The sequence below is a fragment of the Vulpes vulpes genome, chromosome X (assembly GCF_048418805.1).
Source record: "Vulpes vulpes isolate BD-2025 chromosome X, VulVul3, whole genome shotgun sequence".
Classification (NCBI taxonomy): domain Eukaryota; kingdom Metazoa; phylum Chordata; class Mammalia; order Carnivora; family Canidae; genus Vulpes; species Vulpes vulpes.
This window is the reverse complement of record NC_132796.1, coordinates 19,462,324-19,484,103: the sequence shown is the minus strand read 5'-3', so window position 1 is coordinate 19,484,103 and position 21,780 is coordinate 19,462,324. Positions and strand designations below refer to the sequence as shown.

General features: G+C 40.8%; 1 protein-coding gene across 7 annotated transcripts in view; it reads left to right on the top strand.

Annotated features, from left to right (window-relative positions):
- APOO (apolipoprotein O) overlaps positions 1-21,780 on the top strand; it is a 55,175-nt gene that overhangs the window by 18,303 nt on the left and 15,092 nt on the right. For 2 of the 7 annotated variants that reach the window (XR_011998273.1, XR_011998274.1), the window contains exons 2-7: positions 2,926-3,033; positions 4,112-4,231; positions 6,761-6,815; positions 9,828-9,923; positions 17,080-17,171; positions 21,182-21,257. Coding sequence is in view for 4 of the 7 variants with exons in the window: in XM_072744483.1 (XP_072600584.1) it covers positions 2,926-3,033; positions 4,112-4,231; positions 6,761-6,815; positions 9,828-9,923; positions 17,080-17,171; positions 21,034-21,222 (660 nt within the window). In the remaining 3 variants the exon portion in view is untranslated. Of the gene's footprint in view, positions 1-2,925; positions 3,034-4,111; positions 4,232-6,760; positions 6,816-9,827; positions 9,924-17,079; positions 17,172-21,033; positions 21,258-21,780 lie in introns of all 7 variants that reach the window. The other 5 variants (XR_011998272.1, XM_072744483.1, XM_025997444.2 and 2 more) reach the window with 3 other exon arrangements.

Below are 21,780 nucleotides of genomic sequence, written 5' to 3'. Positions count from 1 at the left end.
TGCAGGAGGAGCCTTTCTTGGGTGCTCCTGCCCTTGTGGCCACAGTTCTTGCTGTGGGATGAAAGTGGGGGTGGCTTTGGATGGTGTGGAAGACTGGCAGGAGAAGAGGAAGAAAACAACTTGAGCAATGAAGGGCCAGGCTTTGCTTAATATTACAATTAGGAAAGTGGATGAGAGGGAAAAATAAAGTAAAAGTAATCAGGAGTCCAATAAAATGTTATATTTAAAAAGTCAGTAAGTTGATATTGAAAAGATGAAAGGGAGTGAAAATAATCACTAAGAACAGAAAGGTGGAAATCTGAATTAAAACAACAGAAGGCTATGAGATGAAAAATGAAATATATGAGCGGTAGATAGGATTAAGGATTGAAAGCAGGACTTGAGAATTTAAAATGCCAGGATAAAGCATTATATCAAAGAAGGATGGAGGCAGAGGACAGAATGAACTCCAATGCTTGGGGGCTCCAGTGCTGGATAAGGAGTGGGAAAGGGTAAGATGCCAGCTCTTGCCAATGAAGAAGAGAGTGAAAGTCCAGAGTGGGGCCAGCTGGCTCAGTGGAAAGTCCCCAGTTCAAGGCAGTGTTGTCAGTAGGTTGTGGACAGACCCAGGGGGCAGAGAGCACTGAGTTGGCACCTCCACGTACTAGCAGCCTAGTAGGCCCTCTCCTCGGGTGCCTGGAGGGGCCACACTGTCTGCAGTAGCTGGTTAACCTTGACTCTACAGAAACAAGAAAAATTTGTAGCAATATTGCCTTGAAACTAAGTCCTTTCAAGATGAACATGTACTACTTCAGGGTATGTTAATTATTTTTAAACCAGTTAAAGTCATAGCCACTCTTTTTAAAATAGCTTCTAGCTCTTTATTTGCTTCTGAAACAGGAATTGCCCTTTTTGTGTGTAACTCCTGGCATACATTTCAACAGACATTTTTGTCATGTTTTATTTAGCATTATATGTTTTGTGAGCATTATGGCATTTCACACTGTAGGCACTGCAGATCTCAGTAATATGATTTCCATGATGCTAAAGCATGCCTACAGAGTTAAAACAAATCAGCCACTCATTTATTTTCCATCTCTGTTCCATTCATTCATGCAGGCAGTAAATGGTTACAGAACATTTCTTATGTGCTATGCACAGTCAGGGTCACAAGGGAGATAGTGAGATGTGACACAATAGTGAAAGGTCTTCCCATCTGGTAGGGAGAACTTGATATCCATAAATAGATAGAAATAAGAAAAGAAAAGAAAAATGCAATATATCTCCCTGCTCTTAGGCAGTTGTACAGAAGGACAAAGCAAGTATAGGACATTCCAGGCAGAGCAAGCAGCATGTACAAACTCATGAAGCTGGGCAATAGCATGGGAGAGATCTATGGAGTTGGTGTGTTGTGGGAGAAGCCAGAGCTGCAGAGATAAGGTGGAAGAAGGTGGTTGGAGTTGCCTCAGAATGGGCCTTCTTTGGCCCACATAAGTAGAAAATAAATAACAAAGACTCTCAAATAAGGGTAGAAGATAATCAGTTTGTAGTTCAGAAGCCTCATTCTTTTACATTGTGGTGGTTCGAGTCATCAGAGGGCCAGGTGAGCAGTTAGAATGCGCTAGAAACAATCCAAGAAAGAAATGAGGGCCCAAGGGAAGATTGTACAGGAGGGGATAAAGTGGAGAGAGTGAATTGAGATTGTGTAACAGAATTAACAAGACTTAATGACCAATGAGACAAGGTGGTGATGAATGTGACCTCAGAGTTTCTGACTGGGTTGTCTGGTTGGATGGTGCCACCATGCCTGAGAGGAAGTAGAGGAAGAAGGGCCAGGTCTGGGGTAAAGACGTTAGATGGTCAAGTGCTATGTAAAGGTAGGGGATTATTATTGAAAAAAAGTTTCTGACTTGATTCCATAGCACACACCCACCCATCAGGCCAAATGTGGACTTGGAGACACAGACAAGATCCTGATGAGTTGATTTTGGACATGGCTTGTAGAAAAGTAGAAATGTCCAAGAGTATGGGATAAGTGAAGGTCAGGAGGGAGCTCTGGTCTGGGGTTGCATATCTGGGAGGCACTGGCTTCAAGTTGCAGCTCCTGGGTGTGAGTGACCCAGGAGGGGAGAGCAAGGCACAAAAAGATACTCAGAGAACTTAGATCATGGGAGACCAGCTCTGTGTGGGAATGGAAAGGGAAAGCTTGCGAAAGTTTGATTATTAGAATTACAGAAATAATCTTCACTGTGTTCAGTGAATCACTAGAAAGAAACCTCATCCATTGTTGGTTGGTGGGGGAGAGTGTGTATGTGTGTGTGTGAGAGAGAGATCGAGACTATTTTATAATTTTAAAATCATTCCGGGATCCCTGGGTGGCGCAGCGGTTTGGCGCCTGCCTTTGGCCCAGGGCGCGATCCTGGAGACCCGGGATCGAATCCCACGTCGGGCTCCCGGTGCATGGAGCCTGCTTCTCCCTCTGCCTGTGTCTCTGCCTCTCTCTCTCCCTCTCTCTGTGACTATCATAAAAAAAAAAAAAAAAAAAAAAAAAGATTGCTTTGGCTATTCAGGGTCTTTGTAAGTTCTATAAAAATTAAAAAAAAAATAAATAAAATCATTCCATAGCATTTCTCTTATTTTTAAAAGGGCACACATGTGTATATGTGTGTGTGCAAGTATCTTCTGTTTTACTTGACAAGCTAAGTAGAAAAACTTGGGAACTACTTACTGTCTTAGAAATTTAGGTGAAGGTGACCTGAAATTTTAAGTCCACAACTATATACTTTTTAGTTTCTGACTTCCATAAAACTTCAGGAATGCATCTGTTTCTCATAAACCATAATAAGCCTTCCAGGGCAGAAGTCGCTGAGGTTATAAATGTGCTCACATTATGTACATCCAGTTTATTGCACTGACACAAGGCTTAAGATTACTTCTGTGTTTCAGGTAATTCGGAGGTCTGTGGGGCCAGCCAGCCTGAGTCTGCTCACCTTTAAAGTCTATGCGTCACCTAAAAGGGACTCACCTCACAAAACTTCTGTGAAGGTTAATGAGGTAACATGCCGTTCATGTTGTGATATATTTTGAACATCTGCTTATTAGTTACTATACGAAGTATACAAATTGTATGTCAGGAGACAAGATAGTTTAGAAGACACTTAAAAAGAGGAAATATATTTGCTTAGTTTTTCTTCGTGGGAAGCTACTAAGATGTAGCTTTTTCAACAAATAAACTTTAATTAATGATGTTAGCTAAAGGCATACTTAAATATTTCCTAGATTTTTTTGTGGGAAGTCTGCTCATTACCTCTAAGCGATTTGCCTCATTCCAAGACTGCTTTCAAGCCAAGAAAACATTTGCATTTTCCCTCTCTAAGAAATTAAACACCTGGGTATGTTCTTCTTCTTGGCCAGATTAGAGGCTCATAAGGAGATGCTTAATAAATACTAAATAAATAAAGCAGGAAATCTTCTCTCCATTGTTTACATTCTTTTTTGTCTGTACTTCCCACTGATTATTTTAGATATTTGCTTTCTTTTGACTTAAAGTAGACAAAAGACCTACCTTCGATCATGGACCAAGTTACTTGAATGGTGTTGACATAAGGCTACTATGAGTTTCTCTTTTGCCCTTTATACTCTTCTTCTCAGACCTTGTAGCAATGTGTTTTTTGTGGGCAAAGAAGGCAGCCAGTAGTGACTGAACAATTTCTTCTCTGGGTGGAGAACAAACTTGCTATCCTTCTTGGATTAGCACCAGACTAATCATTTAAACTCAATTTTTTTTTACATCCCCTCACCACTTTAATAGAATCCTTTTTCCAGACTGAATCGAAGGTGAAATACCAAATGCCAGTATATAAAATGGAGAAAGGGGGCTGCTTTCTCTGCTACTACAGGAGTGGGAGGAGGGCAGGACCCCTCATAGTTCTGTCCTCTTGGACTTGTCCGTATTGATAAACCAGGTACAAAGATCCTCGGACGTAAGTTCAGGGTGCACAAAACCCTTAGAGTCACTGCAGTTCATGAATTATTAGAGATAATGATGCTTACAAATTTGACGATTGATTACATTATCTCATGACTATATCTACTTTTTAATTTTTCTTTGTTTTGTTTTTAACATATGCAGCTTTCACTCTACTCGGTTCCTGAGGGTCAATCTAAATATGTGGAGGAGCCAAGGACCCAGCTTGAAGAAAGCATTTCACATCTCCGACATCATTGCGAGCCATATACGAGTTGGTGTCAGGTACAGCTGTTCTAAAAGTAGAGTGACACATTTCTGTTTTAGAGTCAGTAGTGAAAAGTCTGTATTGGCTGCATGTTTTCAGAAAAAGGCATGATAGTGGGCACCAGCTTAAGAGTGCCTGACTTACAGTGTCATCAGTGCCATTTCTGAGGGGAACAGAGAGCCCCAGCTTCCTGGTAGTGGCTGTTGTCATAGCTGCAGAGAGAATTTCCCTTACCAGGCACCTACCAAGGTGTGGTACCTTGACTAGAGAGTGGACTGTGACTATCTTGTTGGTCGCAGCTATGATTGTTTCCCAGGAGAGGACTTGGGGCTATAAGTCAAGTATAAGGAAAAAGATATAATGTAAGCATTTATATCAAAATTGGAAAGTTTTTCTCCTCCCAGAGAGTCTACACATCAGAACCATTTTAACAGGAACAGTTACAGAACATTTTGAATACTATAATAGAGTAGATAACTAGAAAAGTGTGGGATTATGTATTTGAGTACTGAACTATTTGTCCCAGTGACCAAAGAGCTACATATACAGATGGGCTTCTGTCACTGCTCAGGTTTTAGATCAGGCCCTGGTTATTATGTTCATGGAAGCATTTCTGCAATTTTTAACACCTGAAATGGAAGTTTACAGTCTACAGAATGCTTTTGTGGGCTTTGATACATAAAGTATTTGCCATACTTGATCTGGGTTTCAAAAATTGATGGCAGATTAGTAAAAATCATGTAGATGTGTGTGACATGGTCTAGCTATACTTTGCTTGAGATTTACAAACTGAATTTTCATCCAGAACTTGTCTTAAAATTTTTAATTTCAATGTCTCTGCCAATGCTGAACTTCTTGTCACCAATTTAGAAGAAAATAGTAAGCATAGACTCTGTCAACAATATAAATTACGCCAGTATACTTAAGTATCATAACCATATTCTTGAGTTACAAATATCTAAAAATATCTTTATCTTTTACATAATGTGTTGTAAAAAGCTTAGACTTTATTGTCTCATTCTAGAAGGTTTTTAAACCATCTGCTGGTTAAGATAAGGTCGGCAAATTTGTGCAAACATGTGTCATGTAGGTATGACTGCTATTATTTTGTGGGGTTTTTTGGGGGGATTATAAAAGCACTTTGTCTCTTAACCTTTCAACCTAAGATTGCTTTTTGTTTTTTACTTTTTCATCTGTGCATGATGCTCAGTGCAGCAAAATACCTCGTTAAATGATAGAATAATTATCAACATGTTTGTACTACTTCTAAATAAAAAAAGAGTTTTATGATTACAATGGCTTTATTTTTCTACAGAATGATGTTTCTTCAATAGAAGTATCTCTACTTCCTGGCTCCTTTTTCAGGCCAATAATTTCTAGCCCCTTTCTTTAATAACTAATTTAATTTTTCTTTTTAGTGAGAAGATAATCCAGCAAAAGAAATAGGTCATCACCCTAGACATTTATCTGTAGGTTTTCTTTCTTTTTATGGGCATAAAATACCAATAATGGGTTTTAATGAAGCAGTATTCAATTTTTTAATGTTCTATATTGTCCTCCCCTAAATTCACTATTTGTTGTTTAAAGGCATTTAACAATACTGCATAACTTATTCTGACTTGGACCAAATTAAACAAAACAAATCCTTTTCCAAGTGGCAACTGGTTCTAATACCTTTTGATGCCCACATGTCTCTTTTCCTATCTTTATTTTAGTCTTCTTTTTTTAAAACGATTTTATTTATTTGAGAGAGAGAGAGAGAGAGAGAGAGAGAGAGAGAGAGAGAACATGAGGGGGAGGGGCAAGGGAGAGGGAGAAGCTGGCTCCCCGCTGAGCAGGGAGCCTAACATGGGGCTCAATCCCAGGACTCCGGGATCATGACCTGAGCCGAAGACAGACGCCCAACCAGCTGAGCCACCCAGGCGCCCTTATTGTAGACTTCTTGAAGGTGGGATACCTTCTAGCTAGTCTGTTGTTTTCTTTAGGATATATGTTGTTCTTGTACCAAGCCATTTTATTGTTGTTGTTGTTAAGAGAATGTTAATACTTCATTTGCTCCGGGATTGGGGTAAGCGTCTCTCAAACTTGGATGTAGACTCCTTACATCCCATTCCAGGTGATCATTCCTGCTTCTGAAGGGCAGTTTTCAGATACAGACTCTAAAATCATGACAGATCAAGAAATAGACTTAGTATGAAAGACAGATTTAATCTCACAGGGAAAGCATTGCCGCTTTAATGATTAGAGGGATTGATTTTTGTCCATTCTCTTTGAATTTAATAGAAGAATAAAAAGGCTGGGTTGTTGAAATCATTCGACTTGTAATCTTTGCTTCCTGTGGCAATAATAAACTGTTCTACTGAGCAATCTGTGGTGAAGGGGAACTTACACAAGAGAAAAAGACAAAAAAAAAAAAACCCAGATAGACAGTATATCCCTTTGTTCAAAAAGTGTTAATAACATGATAATTTATGCAGTAAAGACAAATATATTGTTGCTTTCTAATCAGCATACTCTTCTCATTCATTTTCTTTTCACCTTTTTAGGAAATGTACTCACAAACAAAGCCCAAGATGCAGAGCTTGGTTCAATGGGGGTTAGGTAAGTTGATTTTTAATTAAACACAATTTGTTTCTTCATTAGCATTGAACTCTTTAACAGGGGTTCCATGGATGGGCTCCAGGAGATCCAGGAATTCCTTAAAATTTTACGCAGAATCTTAGAGCTATGTGGATTTTTCTTGAAAGAAGATCTGTTGTGTTCATCAGATTTCAGAGGACTAGTGTCCCTAAATATTTAGGAAGTCTCTTCACAATCATTAAGATTTTTGGGTTAACAAGTTCAGATACGCTGGATTTTTTTTTTTCTGAAATCAATTTCCAAGTTCAGTGACACTGACTCACACATACTCACCCCTACTAGCTCATTAGTAGGTTTTTAGAATCAGGGTAGCTCATTTGTATGGCTGTTAATACATGCTACAGAAGTTTAGAGGCAAGAAGGAACTGGGCTGGTGTGCCCAGGAAGGGCCTACTGCATGAGTAGTGTTTTTATATTTTTAAATTGGGTTTTTCTTGTCCTTGACTGTTGTTCACATCCACTTATCCCATACACTCAGAAACTGGGTTCATAGTCCATATTCTGACTTGTCTCCATCAGAAACTGGTGAATTAATGGACACTGATTGGATTAATTTCCTTTATTGGGCATCTCAGCAAACAAAAACTCATGTTTTTATAAGTGTTTGCTTTCATGACCACATAAAACAAAGATAAATAAAGTTTATTTCCTTCTGAAGATCATTGAGTGTTGATGTGCTGATACAGGATTTGAGCATCCATGAATAATATGTATGTTAATAAGTAACCTCCTAATTTTATTAATTTCATAAGCACTTATTCAATTTTTATTACATGCCAGGAACTAATCTAAGTGCTTTAAAATATTAATTTATGTATAATCCTCATAACCCTGACAGGAAAGTGCTTTTATTACCTTCATCTTTTAATCTGAAGAGACTAAAGAACTCCTGATCTCTTGTCAGTACGTGTGTGATGGAGGAGGGGTCTCTTCATTGTTACCTATCACTTCTCATTGATGCATAGCGGTAGGCATTATTTGCAACCTAAATCTTGTCTTTCTTCTCTTGGACTGGTTACTGCAAAAGCTCTTAAGAAGAAACATTCCATTATGAGTTGTGTTGTTGTCTGCCAAGGCAATCCGTCCATTTCCTGGCAGTCACAGCCAGGACATGTTACCAGAAGCTGGGCTTAGGCTTCATCGCAGCCTTTTAGCATATCTTCTTTGCCATTTCTCTGTGATTTACCCACCTCAGCTCTGTTCACCAAGGCCATCTGGGTGACTTCCTATCAACTGCTCTGTGTGCACGTCTTGAATCAAAAACATTGTGCTGGTAGGCAAAAATAAAGGGAAGTAGAAAATTGCCTCAGATGACCCAGACAAAGAGATGGAAAGTGAAAACTAAGTTAAGGGCAAAATAAGTACAAGGCCAGACAGGAATTTGTGTGCATAGCACAAGCCCTATAGAAGTATTTAAAATGATCACTGAGTTTCCCAAACAGCCCAGGAAATGATAAACCAGCATGTGTTGGCTCATTTCTGGGGGAGAAGATTACTGAGTATTCAAGTTAGTTCAGTTCTGCACACATTTGTTAAGTCACCATCATGGCAGGCATGGAAAATTATGGCTGATTAAGACCGTGGTCACAGCCCCTGAGGGGCCCATGACACATTTTCAACATGAGCACAAATACAGAGAAAGTCTCAGACCACTGTGGAAGGTACAGAGGAAGGATATTTGTCTCATAGAGTTCAGAGGGAATGGGAAGAGTCAGGGAAGGATTTCTGAGATGAACCCTAGAGTTGAGTCAGCCACGCTGCTACATGAAGGTGGAACTTCGGCAGCATTCCACGTTGGAGGGCCCAGCACAATCCAGGCTCAGAGGAGTGACTTTGTTTCCCGCACTGGAAACTGGAAGCAGATTGGGAGTGCTGCAGATAGGCTTGAGAGAGAGAGAGAGAGAGAGAGAGAGAGAGAGAGACATGCAGGGTTTTTCAGTGACAGCCTCTCTGAAACATTCAACACCTAGCAGTGCTTTTAGCAACTATCTGTCAGATGAACATCCCCTCTTCCCACTGAAGGAAAATAATGTAGAAGTCTATGCAGTGTACCACTGAGAAGCATATGTTCTCCTTGAGGAGACATAAAATTCACTCCTGAAGAAGGGTGCTTCATATAGAATATAGGATATAGGATTTATATAGGATTACATAATAGGATTATGTAGCAAGTAATGGTACAGAGAAGAAATACAATGGGACTTTAGAGGAGGGAGGGAGGGAGGCATGGGATGAGAAGTCTAGCAAAGGCTTTTCTGAGGAGGTTAGGAATGCAGATGGCTCTTACTTGGTGGGATTGGTTCAGCGGACAGAAGACGAGTCATCATTCAGATGAGGTCATAAGGCATGCTCAGGCATGGCACACAGGCTCACATGCTGCATTTCTATTTTTTTTTCTGGACATGCTGCATTTCTTTGTGTTTATCTATCACCGGTGACTATTTCCCACATATACTTGCGCTACAAGTTTCCTTCATTCTCCAGATTGATTCTGTTCTCGAGTTTGAGTCATGAATTCAGATGGCAAAGGACACGTTTTTTCCCCCAAGCCTCATGTATCTGGTTCCTGAGTTTCAGAGAACAAACAGCAAAGCTTCAAGATAGCGGCAGATCTATCCAAATCTATTGTTTCTGTGTTTGGAAGGCAAGGAATCCCTGTGTTGGTATTTCTCCCCCTGTGCGTAGATTCAGATCTGTTGCTTTCAGGAATATGAAGATAATCTAACATTACTTTCTTGTCAGTAGGTCATCAGACCAGAAGTGTTTGGAAATTGGCTACTTGCCATGTGAATAATAAACCATGTGTATATATCATGTAAAAAGAATGTTGAAATAAACGTATTAGCGTAGAGCAAAGAACACATTATTTGAGAAGCATTTGATACTATATATACTAGCTATGTGTAAGATTTTTGGGGTTTGTTTCTTAATGGGCAATTTACAGAACTGTTTCCTGGTCTGATTCTATTGTAGACAGCTATGAATATCTACAAAATGCACCTCCTGGATTTTTTCCAAGACTTGGTGTTATTGGTTTTGCTGGCATTGTTGGACTTCTTTTGGCTAGAGGTAGGTGCAATTTTGTGGGTTTTTTAAAAAACAGCTCATAAGGGAAAGATAAGATGGATACTTGGTTCTTTCTTTTTATTTGCTGGCTGTCAGAATAATGAGTTGGTTCCTGAAATATGGACTTCTTAATATATAATTAATATGGTTGTTTTCTCTGGTATATCTGATTTTAAGCATATATAAGTTATATAAAAGTTATATAAATATAACTTTTAAGTTATAAAAATATGAAATGGAAGAAATTGTATACTCCTGGTTAAAAATAGACTATAGTTATCCTTTATAGGCACATTTACTTGATCAAATTACTATCCCTCTGGTACAAAAAGAGTAAATTTTTGTTAACTAAAGTCTGTCACACCTGAGAAACTGTCTCTATTTGTTTCACTATTGAGATCAGGCTATTAATCACAGTAAATAGAATAGTGATTTCATAGAAATTTTATTAATTTCTGGATGTGTCATAGCTTCAGTCATCAGTGAGGATATTAAAATTTTTTAAACACTTAAAAGCTAACAAATGTCAACTGAAACATATTACTACACTATGCTGCTGGATTGTAAAATTTATAGGATAAAGGGTGATAAGGTACTTCACTATAATGACATAAATTTGTTATAAACTACTGAGGTTTCACTGGTGATAAAATTCAGGCTTTACAAAAATTCCTAAAATAGAGAATTGATGAATGCTGTGATCAGACTCTCGTAAAAGATTAACTATCATGACTGCTTTGGTACCCATTCCTCCAGTTTTAAAAAGCTCTTCTGTGCATGCCTTAAGTGTTATCTCAGAATCTGGAGCCAGGCGGCACTGGTGCCACTCCCTCAACTTGTTACAATGACCTCCTGTCATAGTTTCTATGCCCCTCCTCCCAGCCTGTGCACAATATAGAAGAACTAAAGTTAGAGTTCATTTTTACTAATCAACTTGTGGAAGACTTGAACTAACTTTTCTCCCTTGCCCCATTATTCGAAACATTATTTGCCTCCTTCTTGTAAAGCTGTCCCAAAAAGCATTCATATCTTATTTAGATAGTGTTTGAAATTTATGAAGCTCTCAAGGCCAGGGAGTTGGAGTCTTGGCTACTGTTAGGGAGCCAGGAATGTGGAATCAAGTGAAATTAGCTTCCCCACCTTCCTCTCAGGGTTAGAGCATGGCCCTAAAGAAAGCTGCTTCTGCTGTGCGTGTGCAGATGCTTGCAGTGCGTTGCTGTGCTGTCTGGTGTTTATCCCCCTGCACATCCACTGGGGTGACCATCCTGAGAAAAATTGGGGACTCTGCTTTCCCCGGCAGAACAGCAATATAAGGACACCCACTACAGCGGGTTCTATTCCTTTGTTTTTGCTTGCTGGTTTATTTGTTCCTCTCTCCTTTTCCTTTTCCACGGAGGACTCAGTAGCACTAAAATAATGTAAAACTCCAATAATTCTATTTCAAAAAAGTACACATGGGGACACCTGGTTGGCTGAGTTGGTTAAGCGTTCAACTCTTGGTTTTGGCTCAGGTCCTGATCTCATGGGTGGTGAGATCGAGCCCTGCATTGGGCTCCGAGTTCAGTGGGAATCTGTTTGGATATTCTCTCCCTCTGTCCATTCCCCTGCTCATGCTCTCTCTCTCTTGCTCTCTCTCTCAAATAAATAAATCTTTTTAATTTTTTAATTTTTAATTTTTTAGAGATTTTATTTATTTATTCATGAGAGACACACAGAGAAAGAGAGAGGTAGAGACACAGGCAGAGGGTGAAGCAGGCTCCACGCAGGAAGCCTGACGCCGGAACTCGATCCCGGGTCTCCAGGATCACGCCTTGGCGTGAAGGTGGCGCTAAACTGCTGAGCCACCCGGGCTGACCTAAATAAATCTTTTTTAAAAAAGTATGTATGTGCACACACATTCATGCACAAATATTCAACTATGGGTCTTTTCCTCGGGGTGCTGGGGTAGAAAGGCCTGAGATAAACAACGTCAGGTTTGGTCACTGAATAAGATACTGAGTAAGAGGGATCCCTGGGTGGCTCAGTGGTTAAGCATCTGCCTTCGGCCCAGGGCGTGATCCTGGAGTCCCGGGATTAAGTCCCATGTCGGGCTCCCTGCGTGAAGCCTGCTTCTCCCTCTGCCTGTGTCTCTGCCTCTCTCTCTCTCTCTCTCTCTCTCTCTCTCTCTCTCCCCGTGTCTCTCATGCATAAATAAATAAAATCTTAAAAAAAAAGATACTGAGTAAGATGAGCAGGATAGTAGGTATGTTTTTTGGGTGTCTGCAGTGGTTTGCAGCCCCCTCCAGGTGGATGGCCCCCCTATGCTGGCAGCAGCAGGATGGGCTCAGAAGATTCCTCCTGGCAGTTTCATTTCTTTTTTTTTGTCTAACTTTTAAAAAAATTTATTTTTTAGTAAAAATGGTATGTATTTAAGATGTATGATGTGATATATATATATATAAGCTTCCCCAGCTCCCTCTCATGTATGTATATCCATATGCATAGTGAAATGATTACTCCAGTCAAGCTGCTTAACATATCTTCTATCATAGTTAACTTTTTTTGAGATGAAAGCACCTGTAATCTCTTAGTAAATCTCCAAGATTCAGTATTATTAACTGTAGTCATTTTGCCATATATTGCTCTCTAGACTTATTCATTGTACATAACTGCAATTTTGTACCCCATGACCAGCATTTCCTCATTTTCCCCACCACTCTGCTTCTAGTAGCCACACTTCTACTGTCTGCTTCTATACATTTTGATTCTTTAAGATTCTAGATATCAGTGAGATAGTGCAGTTTTTGTTCTTTCTGTTTAAGGCTTATTTCACATAGTATGATGTCCTTTGTGTTCATCCATGTTGTTGCAAATGGTAGGGTCTCCTTTTTTAAAGCTGAATAATACTCCATTCATATAGGTATACTCCATTCTTTACCTACTCATCCATTGACACTTAGGTTGTTTCCGTGTCTTAGCTGTTGTGACTAATGCTGCAGTGAACATGGGAGCAGAGATATCTCTTTGAGATACTGATTTCGGGCAGCCCGGGTGGCTCAGCAGTTTAGCGCCGCCTTCAGCCCAGGGCGTGATCCTGGAGACCCGGGATCGAGTCCCACGTCGGGCTCCCTGCATGGAGCCTGCTTCTCCCTCTGCCTGTGTCTGTGCACCCCCCCCCCCCACCGTGTCTCTCATGAATGAATAAATAAAATATTTTTTTGAAGAAAAAGATACTGGGCAGCCCCGGTGGCGCAGCAGTTTAGCACCGCCTGCAGCCCGGGGTGTGATCTTGGAGACCCAGGATCAAGTCCCACGTCAGGTTCCCTGCATGGAGCCTGCTTCTCCCTCTGCCTGTGTCTGTGCCTCTCTCTCTCTCTCTCTCTGTGTCTCTCATGAATGAATAAATAATTTTTTTTAAAAAAAGAGATAACTGATTTCATTTTCTTTGGGGGTATACCAGAAGAGGGATTACTGGATCATATGATAGGGTTTCTTGAGCATAAATGTGAAGGTAATCCTCCTCATTTGATGCGAATGGCCATGACTGGTGGTGACAAGAGGCACCTCTCTAGTAGGAGGTGAGCGGGTGATCATTCAAAGAAAGTAGACTCAGCCAGGTCACTCAAGGGTGGCAGGTGGTTCTTGCCCACTGTTGTCTTCTGGTGGCTCTTCCCCTCCCCACCTCCTTCCTGAATTTTTGGGGCCCCAGCTCATTGTAGGAACCATTAGAAGCTGGAGGCCCAAGAGCTGCTGCTTATCAGTTTTCTGTAAATGACCCAGAAATGATTGGTTGTCAGGTGTGCTGCCCTTCACCTGGACCTCACTTGTATGAGCTGCTCAGAAACTTAAAGCTTCAAGGGTACAGGTGGGACCCCAGGGATAAGAGAGTGTTTTCTAGAATAATTTTGTCCTTTCAATCAAGGCAGTAGGATTGAGAGAGAAATATTAATTTATGAAGAGTCTAGATTGATAACGTTTGTTTTGTCTCCTGTAACCCCAGTTCCATCTTTGGAGATATGTCTGTTTAAAGTTTAAAACCAATAAACAGCACTTAGATTATCCTGACTGCGTGTTAGTAACATACATTGCACTATCATCTGTCTGTGTCCCATGTGAAAAACCCTGTGCCTCTCAGCAGAGACTCTCTAGGTCCAAGTTCATTTCTAGAGGATTCTCCTGTTTCACCCTCTACCAGTTTTCTTCACCTCATTCTCAGGCTTCTCCAGTTCTCCATGCTGCTGCCTCTTCTGCCCATTCCCCCTTTCCCAGGGCTCTACATGTAGCTGGGGTATAGGGGTGTAAGAGCAGCTGTCTTTGGGAGTCTTAAATAGACCAGGTTTGGTCAGTAGTCACTGACAAAATCCAAAGGCAGAGAAGGGAGTGGTGTTGAAACAAGAAAGGAATTTATTTCAGTGAGGCCAGCACCTGGAAGACAGTGGACTTGCGTCTCAGAGATAGTCTCCAAAGTGCCGAAAATATTTCCAGGCTTATGTAAGGAAAATGTGGGACAAAGTTCAGTGGGCAAGTGCAGGTAGTCAGTGAAGGTCAAGCCCATAGTTGTCATAGGGTTAGTCACATGGAGTCTTGCTGGTTCAGGGCAGTCCCTATTGTTTGAGGGGGTAGTTTTTATTCCTTTCAGGGGATGTTTTGCATGCAGGGTCTTTTGTCTGAGTTAAGAGATAAGCTGGAAAGGGAAATTTAATCTTTCAGAAAGTGCAGATTGATGGGTACCTGGTTGGCTCAATCTTTAGAGCATGTGACTCTGGATCTCAGAGCTGTAGTTCAAGCTCCACATTGGGTGTAGAGATTACTTAAAAATAAAATCTTTAAAAATTTTGCAAAAGTGCAGACTGAGGTCAAAATGGAGGTAGTTGAAGCCCTCTTTCATACATCCTCTTGCAATCTGGATGGAGGCTCAATACTTCTGTGGTCTTGAGACAGGACTCTATACTCTCTTGGGTTTGACTCCCTTGGGTTCCATGTCATCTTCTCCTTGGTTTGCTCTGCCATGTTGTTGAACTACATGCTCAAGTCACTTTCAGAAAAAGCACATGTCGGAAGGAAACTTTCAAATCCTTGCAAATCTGAAAATTACTTTCTACCTTCATATCAAGTTGGTTGGATATAGAATTTGTTTTCCATCCAAACTTTGAAGTCCATGTCTTCTAGCATCTGGCATTGCAGATGTGAGTGTCAGCAGCCAGTCTGGATGCTTGTTCCTTCTGAAGTGATTCATTCCTCTCCATCATCCCCCCAGAAGCTTTGAGGATCTTCTAATCTTCAGTGTTCTGGACTTCCAGGGTGTTGTGACTAACACATAGACATCTCATTCCTGGTTGAGCATCTTGGTGGCCTGCAGCCCTCAGCTGTAGGAAGATGATCTGTTTTGTATTTCCTGGACAATTTACTCTTATTCTTTTTCCTTCCTGAACTCCTGTTAATTAGCAATGGAGCTGTTTAAGCAACCCTAATATGTCTCTTTTATTTTCCTGATAATTTTGTTGTATTCCTTTTGATTTGTTTTACTTTTGTCATTTCCAAGTAGCTCTTTCTTATTCTTTGATTGTTCCTTTTTCATAGAACATTTTTTTTTCTTTTAAGGTAGTAGCTTCTTGGATTTATTCAGTGATACTTAATAACAGGTATAGTTTTGTTTTTAAGTTCTTTTGTTTCCTGTAGGGTCATTTTCCCCCTTTCTTGCTTGTCTTTATCTCCTCTTTTATGTTGTAGGCTTTCCTCAAATAACTAGTGATCCTTGGTTGTACAGTCATGTTTAAGAGCAAGGTGATTGAAATGCTAACAGGATCTTTTTGTGTACAGGTGGGGCTTACTGGCCAGCAGGTTCTACCTCAGGGTGAGCTGAAAAGAAACTGACTTTACATGGAAGGTGCCTACAGTCGGGGCTCTGTGCGAGGAAAGTTCTGTTCTTCAGTAGTAACATTCGCACCACACACACCAGCTGTCTTGGTTCTCAGCAGAAAATTGATAGCATTTCTTTAGAGATACTCCCTTTTCTTTTTTTTAAAGTAGACTCCATGCCCAGTGTGGAGCCCAGTGCAGGGCTTGAACTCACCCTGAGATTAACACCTGAGCTGAGCTCAAGAGTCTGATGCTTAACTGACTGAGCCCCCCAGGCGCCCCTCTTTAGAGACACTTGTCCACCTTTATAAAATTCTGGCTGGATAGACTGCGTGACCACAGGCAGTTTTGCACTAAGATAGCACAGAAGAAGGAGAAAATCACCTAGGCTCTGCACAGGACTTGCATTTGCATGTTGGTAGTCCTCCTGTTTCCCCGCCTCCCCTCACCTTGATCTGTGGCTGCCCTCAGGTCTCCACAGCACCTGCTCTCTCTGGGCTGCCAGGGCCATTCTGCTCCCTCCTTCCCTGCAGCCCCTCCTCTGGACCTAAAAGCCATGTGTCCTTTTGCTTCTGTCCACTCTCCACTTTCTGTAAATTGGATGAGACTTCTTTCTCCCCATGGCCCCTCCACTCGTTTCCTCTTGGTCTTGGGTTTATTACCTGTATTTTATCCTTTTACTGTTATTTTTATGGAGTGTTAGAAAGGAGAGGAGAGCAGTGCTTGGGTTGAGTACTTAAAGAGGAAGCCAGTTTACTCTAAAAGAACATAAACCTTAGAAACCAGCCGTGTGCTTCTTTTCAAAACATTCTTTGTTTTTGCTCCCTTACAAGTGTTGGTTCTCTTGAAAACATTGTGCTGATGAAAGAAGCCCGTCCCCAAGGACCACATATTATGTAACTACATTTATGTGAAATTTCCAGAGTAGGCAAATCTGTAGACACAGAAAGTACATTAGTGGTTCCCCAGGGATGCCAGAATGGGGGAGTAGGGAGGGTGATAGCTAATGGCTATGGCGTTTCTTTTTGGGGTGATGAAAATATTCTAAAATTGATTGTAGTGCTAGTTGCATATCTCTGTGAATACACCAAAAGCCATTGAGTGTACACTTTAAATGGGTGAGTGATGTGAATTTATCTCACAAAAGCTGTGAAAGTGTGGTGGTTCTTTTTGGTGCATATGACATTATTAGGCATGTTATGCTCTCTGTTAATCTAGGTCCAAAGAAAATTAGTCTTTTTCAGTGTTAGGTGTCCAGGGCAAACTGTGATGTTAAGGGTAGTGAATTGTCTGATGGTATCTACAACCTTTTATTTAATAGGGTCAAAAATAAAGAAGCTGGTGTATCCACCTGGGTTCATGGGACTAGCTGCCTCTCTTTATTATCCACAACAAGCCATCGTATTTGTCCAGGTGAGTTAGACCCAGAAAGCTGGAGTGTCCCTTGTTCTTGCTTATGCATGTTTGGGTTTATGGCTTAATATATTTTATTTTGCAGCTTTTATAGCATGAGGCTAAAGTTTGTTTGCATATGTACTTAACCACCACAAATTTAAATGTCTTTCTCTGCCATGTGCCTCACTTCTGGCCTTCCCTCCAATCGTGTCAGTATTCAGAGTGCGCACACTAATTTGAATATTAGTCAAATAAAATTAAGATACTTTTTTGGCACATTTACCTAGAAGTCTCAAGTACATGAAGACTCAGACTCCAATGCTGATGGTTAGCGGTCATTTTCCATTTGGAATGTACCTAGTCCTCCTTGGAGTTGCAGGCGTAGGCCTGTGCCCTGGCCCTCTGCACCTTCTCCCTGGTCCTGGTCCCAGCCTCACTTTCCTTGCTGGGGCCTTCAAGGAGTATGGTCCTCTCTGCTGGGAATGCCCCTCTCAGGGCTCTCAGTTGGCTGCTCCTTTCTTTCCCCTCAGACCTCAGCTTGATGGCATCCTGTCAATTCAGAGAACAGAGTTGGCAGGCAAGATGGGTCAAGCAATGATTTAGTCTGCTCAAAGTTCGGTAGCAAAATACCACAGGCTTAGTGTCTTGAACATCAGAAATATATTTTCTCATTGTTCTGGAGGCTGGAAGTCCAAGATCAAGGTGTTAGTATGGTTGGTTTCTCCTAAGGCTTCTCTCCTTGGCTTGTAGGTGACCAACTTTCCACTCTGTGTGGACATCCCTGGGGTCTTGTCCTCGTCTTATGATGACACCAGTCATATTGGATTAGAGCCCTATTCTTATCACCTCATGTAACCTTAATTACTACTTTAAAGGCCCTATCTCCAAATACAGTCATACTATGAGTTAGGACTTCAACATGTGCATTTCCAGGGACACAATTCAGTGTGACCAACTGTTCGCAAAATCTGGTCCCTAGCCCAGCAACATCAGGATCACTTGGCTTGTTAGGAATGCACATTTCTCAGGCCCTAGCTCGGCCTGACTAACTCAGACATTCTGAGGATTAGGGCTAGTGATCTGTGTCTTGGCCAGCCCTCCAGGGGATTCAGATGTCCTTGATGTTTGAGAACCACTGACATAGACTAGACTTCCTTAGGGCAGTGGTGTCTGGACTTAGTGCAACTCTAGACACAGAGTGCCATGGAAAATTGGCAAGGACAAGGCAAGCTCTAGGTTTTGAAGTTCTGGACAGCATATGGAGACATGGACCCAGTCACTGGAGGTACTCTGTCACGCGGAGGCTTGGTCCCAGGAGGAGCAGCAGTGCCGTCATTGGAGTTGGGCCCTCAGGGCTCTGAGCCAGACTGATCCAATGCTGAGCTCCCTGGAGCGCTTAGGACAGGATTGAGTCTGGATTCCTAGATTGCACTGCCATTGTATGTGGGAGGCCAGTGGCTCCAGCTGTGAGAAATTGGTGGCTTTGGTTAGCAGATGCCAGTAAGATCTTTATAGCATGGGCTTGACATTGTTTATAGCAGTCCTGTTAATATCCCTCTAGCAGACAGTTAATATCCCTCTGCCTGCTTCAGCCCCAGCTCAGGAACAGTGAATCACATCTGCCTGCCCTGGATCATAAACATAATCATACATCATCTCAATGTGTTGTGGTTTAAACAGTAAATGGGTAGGGTATGGAGAGTGGGCTTAGCTGCTGGTTGAGAAGCATATGTGGCTGCCCCCTGAGTAGAGAGGTCTTTTTTATTTATATTCCACAGCATATGTTGCAAAAGATCTTTTGTATTCACAGCCAAGATAGTAGGATGCAACTATGAGTTGTATTCTAATTTATTTTTAAAGTCAGTGGGAAGGAATTTTGTCTTTTATTTTGTATTCAGAGTAAGCCAGAACACAACAATTAACTTTATTTTCACTAGACATAAAACATTAGTGATCTGTTTGGGCTGATGAGAAAGTTCTGGAAATGGATAGTGGTGATGGTTTCAAAACACTGTGAATGTATTTAATGCCACTGAATTGTACACCTCAAAATGGATGAAATGGTAAATTGTATGTATATTTTGCTACAGTAAAACAAAAGAGACACCAGTGATTAAAAGAGATTTTCTGTTACTGTTTTAGTGTCATTTAGTTCCTATTTCACAGTTTTAATTTTTTTTAAGGAATACCCTGACCTTGGACCAGCCACTTAATTGCTCACATTGTTTTCTGTTCAGTCATGTTTGGAGAGAAGTATTGTAAAAAAAAAACCTGGCAAATGTTGTTTTCCACTCAAATTTAAAGCACCAAGAGTAGTGTCATATATGTGGTAAATGCTTGCTATGTCTACCAGTGCGTCTGAGAATCATATATTTTAAGAACAGAACAACTGGAAGAATATAAATTGTAAGAAACCAGTGTCTTGCAATGACCACTGGATTTACTAGCACCATGACCTTAGTTAGATTAGTCACTTAGCCTCTGAATATTTCCTTATAATTTTATGTACTTACTGCACAGAGTTGTTATTTAGAATAGAGATAATTCATGTGAAAGTGCTTTGTAAACTAAAATGCCATTCATAGATGAATTATTACAAAAACGAGAAAGAGAATAATAACTGCTTTCAGAAATGTGAAGTGGAAACTCCATAGTTTGTCATATGTAGGACCAATGAATGCAAATTACTAGAAGCATTTTTTTTAAGTAGGCTCCATGCCCAACATGGGCTTGAACTCAATGATCCTGAGATCAAGAGTTGAATGCTCTACCAACTGAGCCAGCCAGGTGCCCCACTAGAAGCATTTTTTTTCTTTCTTTCTTTTTTTTTTTTAAAGAAAGCTCAGTACTGGAATGCCTGGGTGGCCCAGTGGGTTAAGTGTCTTCCTTCAGCTCAGGTTGTGAGCCTAGGGTCTTGGAATCGAGCCCTGCATCAGGCCTCTCCCTCTCCTGCTCCCCCTGCTTGTGCTCTCTCTGTCAAATAAATGAATAAAATTGTCAAAAAAAAAAGCTCAGTACTTAAAAAAAATTTCCAACAGTTAAAGTTAGCTAGCAAAAGGTAGACCAGTGTTTTTTTTTTAATTTTTATTTTTTAAAAAGATTTTATTTGTTTATTCATGACAGAGAGAGGCAGAGACACAGGCAGAAGGAGAAGCAGGCTCCCTGCCAGGAGCCCCACGCGGGACTTGATCCTGGGTCCCTAGGATCACTCCCTGGGCTGCAAGTGGCGCTAAACTGCTGAGCCATCTGGGCCGCCCTTAATTTTTAATTTTTTTTTTAATGTGAGTATAGTTGCCACACAATATTACATTAGTTTCAGGCGTACAACATAGTGATTTGAAAAGTCTTTTTTTTTTTTTTTGACAAGTCTTTACATTATGCCATGCTCACCACAAGGGTAGCTACCATCCATCACTGTGCAGAGCTATTACAATATCATACTAAGTAGTGAGCTCCTTGGCTCCGAAGTATTCTCTGACCTGGGGGCCTACCTCTCAGGATATTGTAGAAAGAATCTTCGGTCAAGAGGCAAAAATCCCTGTAGAAACGTGAATACCTTATGTTTTGGGGGACCTGGGAAAACTAACATCTTCATTAGGTTCACGTATTTTTTACCCAGGCCCTTGAAATGAATGATTGATTTTCAGCTGGGCAAATGTGCCTTGGTTGGCTCTGACGTGCTAGATGTGATAGGCAGAAGCCTTCTTTCTATGTCTCTTTTTCAGGAGTTTCACATATCACCAGTTGACCTACTACTTTTTTTTTCCTTATACACCTATAATTTATGGCAGATTATTTTGCACAGTAACTACATGACCAAACTGTGTTTTCTTCTTATGCTGCGATTCTCATTATCTTTTTATTTGCTTACATTGCACAGCCTGAATATGTATGTCCCACGGCTTCTGGGGTCATCATGCTTAAATACAGTTGTTTTGGAAACAGGAAAAAGGAAAGTGGAATATTCTCATTCATACCAGTCATGTATGGAATAGCAATGGATCTTTTATATTTTGTTTCAAGGTCAGTGGGGAGAAATTATATGACTGGGGTTTACGAGGATACATAGTCGTAGAAGATTTGTGGAAGGAGAACTTTCAAAAGGTGAGAAAGATCTTTTTCATTATCTTCCTTTTGGTTTAAATGTATGGTTTCTCTAGGATTTTGTAAGATTCTTGATAATCCTATTGCCTGAACTTGCTTTTTTTGTTTTTCATTACACCTCTAGTTCAGATTCTCTGTTGGTGGCCTTTATTGGAGGAGCAATAGAACCTCTGTGCTTTTGGTTATTATCAGCAGGGCTGAATAAGTGGTGACCATGAAAGGCATTCCACTGTAGTCTTAGGTCATAATTTTCTCTCTATTGTATTTATAATGTGCTCAAAGTGTAGCATATTATCTGAAAGTTTTATCAAAATTGGATTCATAGGGAACATACTGTGTTCCCAGGCAAGAAAACTAACCAAGTCTCCTCCTCTTGCTATTTCACTTATTACTGCCTTCCTCCTTTCCTTTAGCAGGACCGTATCTCTTCATCCCCTAGCCTTCTTGGCCCATTTAAGGGCATGTGTCGTAGTGTATTGGGAATCAGCCACCAGCTACAGACCATATTCTCTGTGCTGACTGG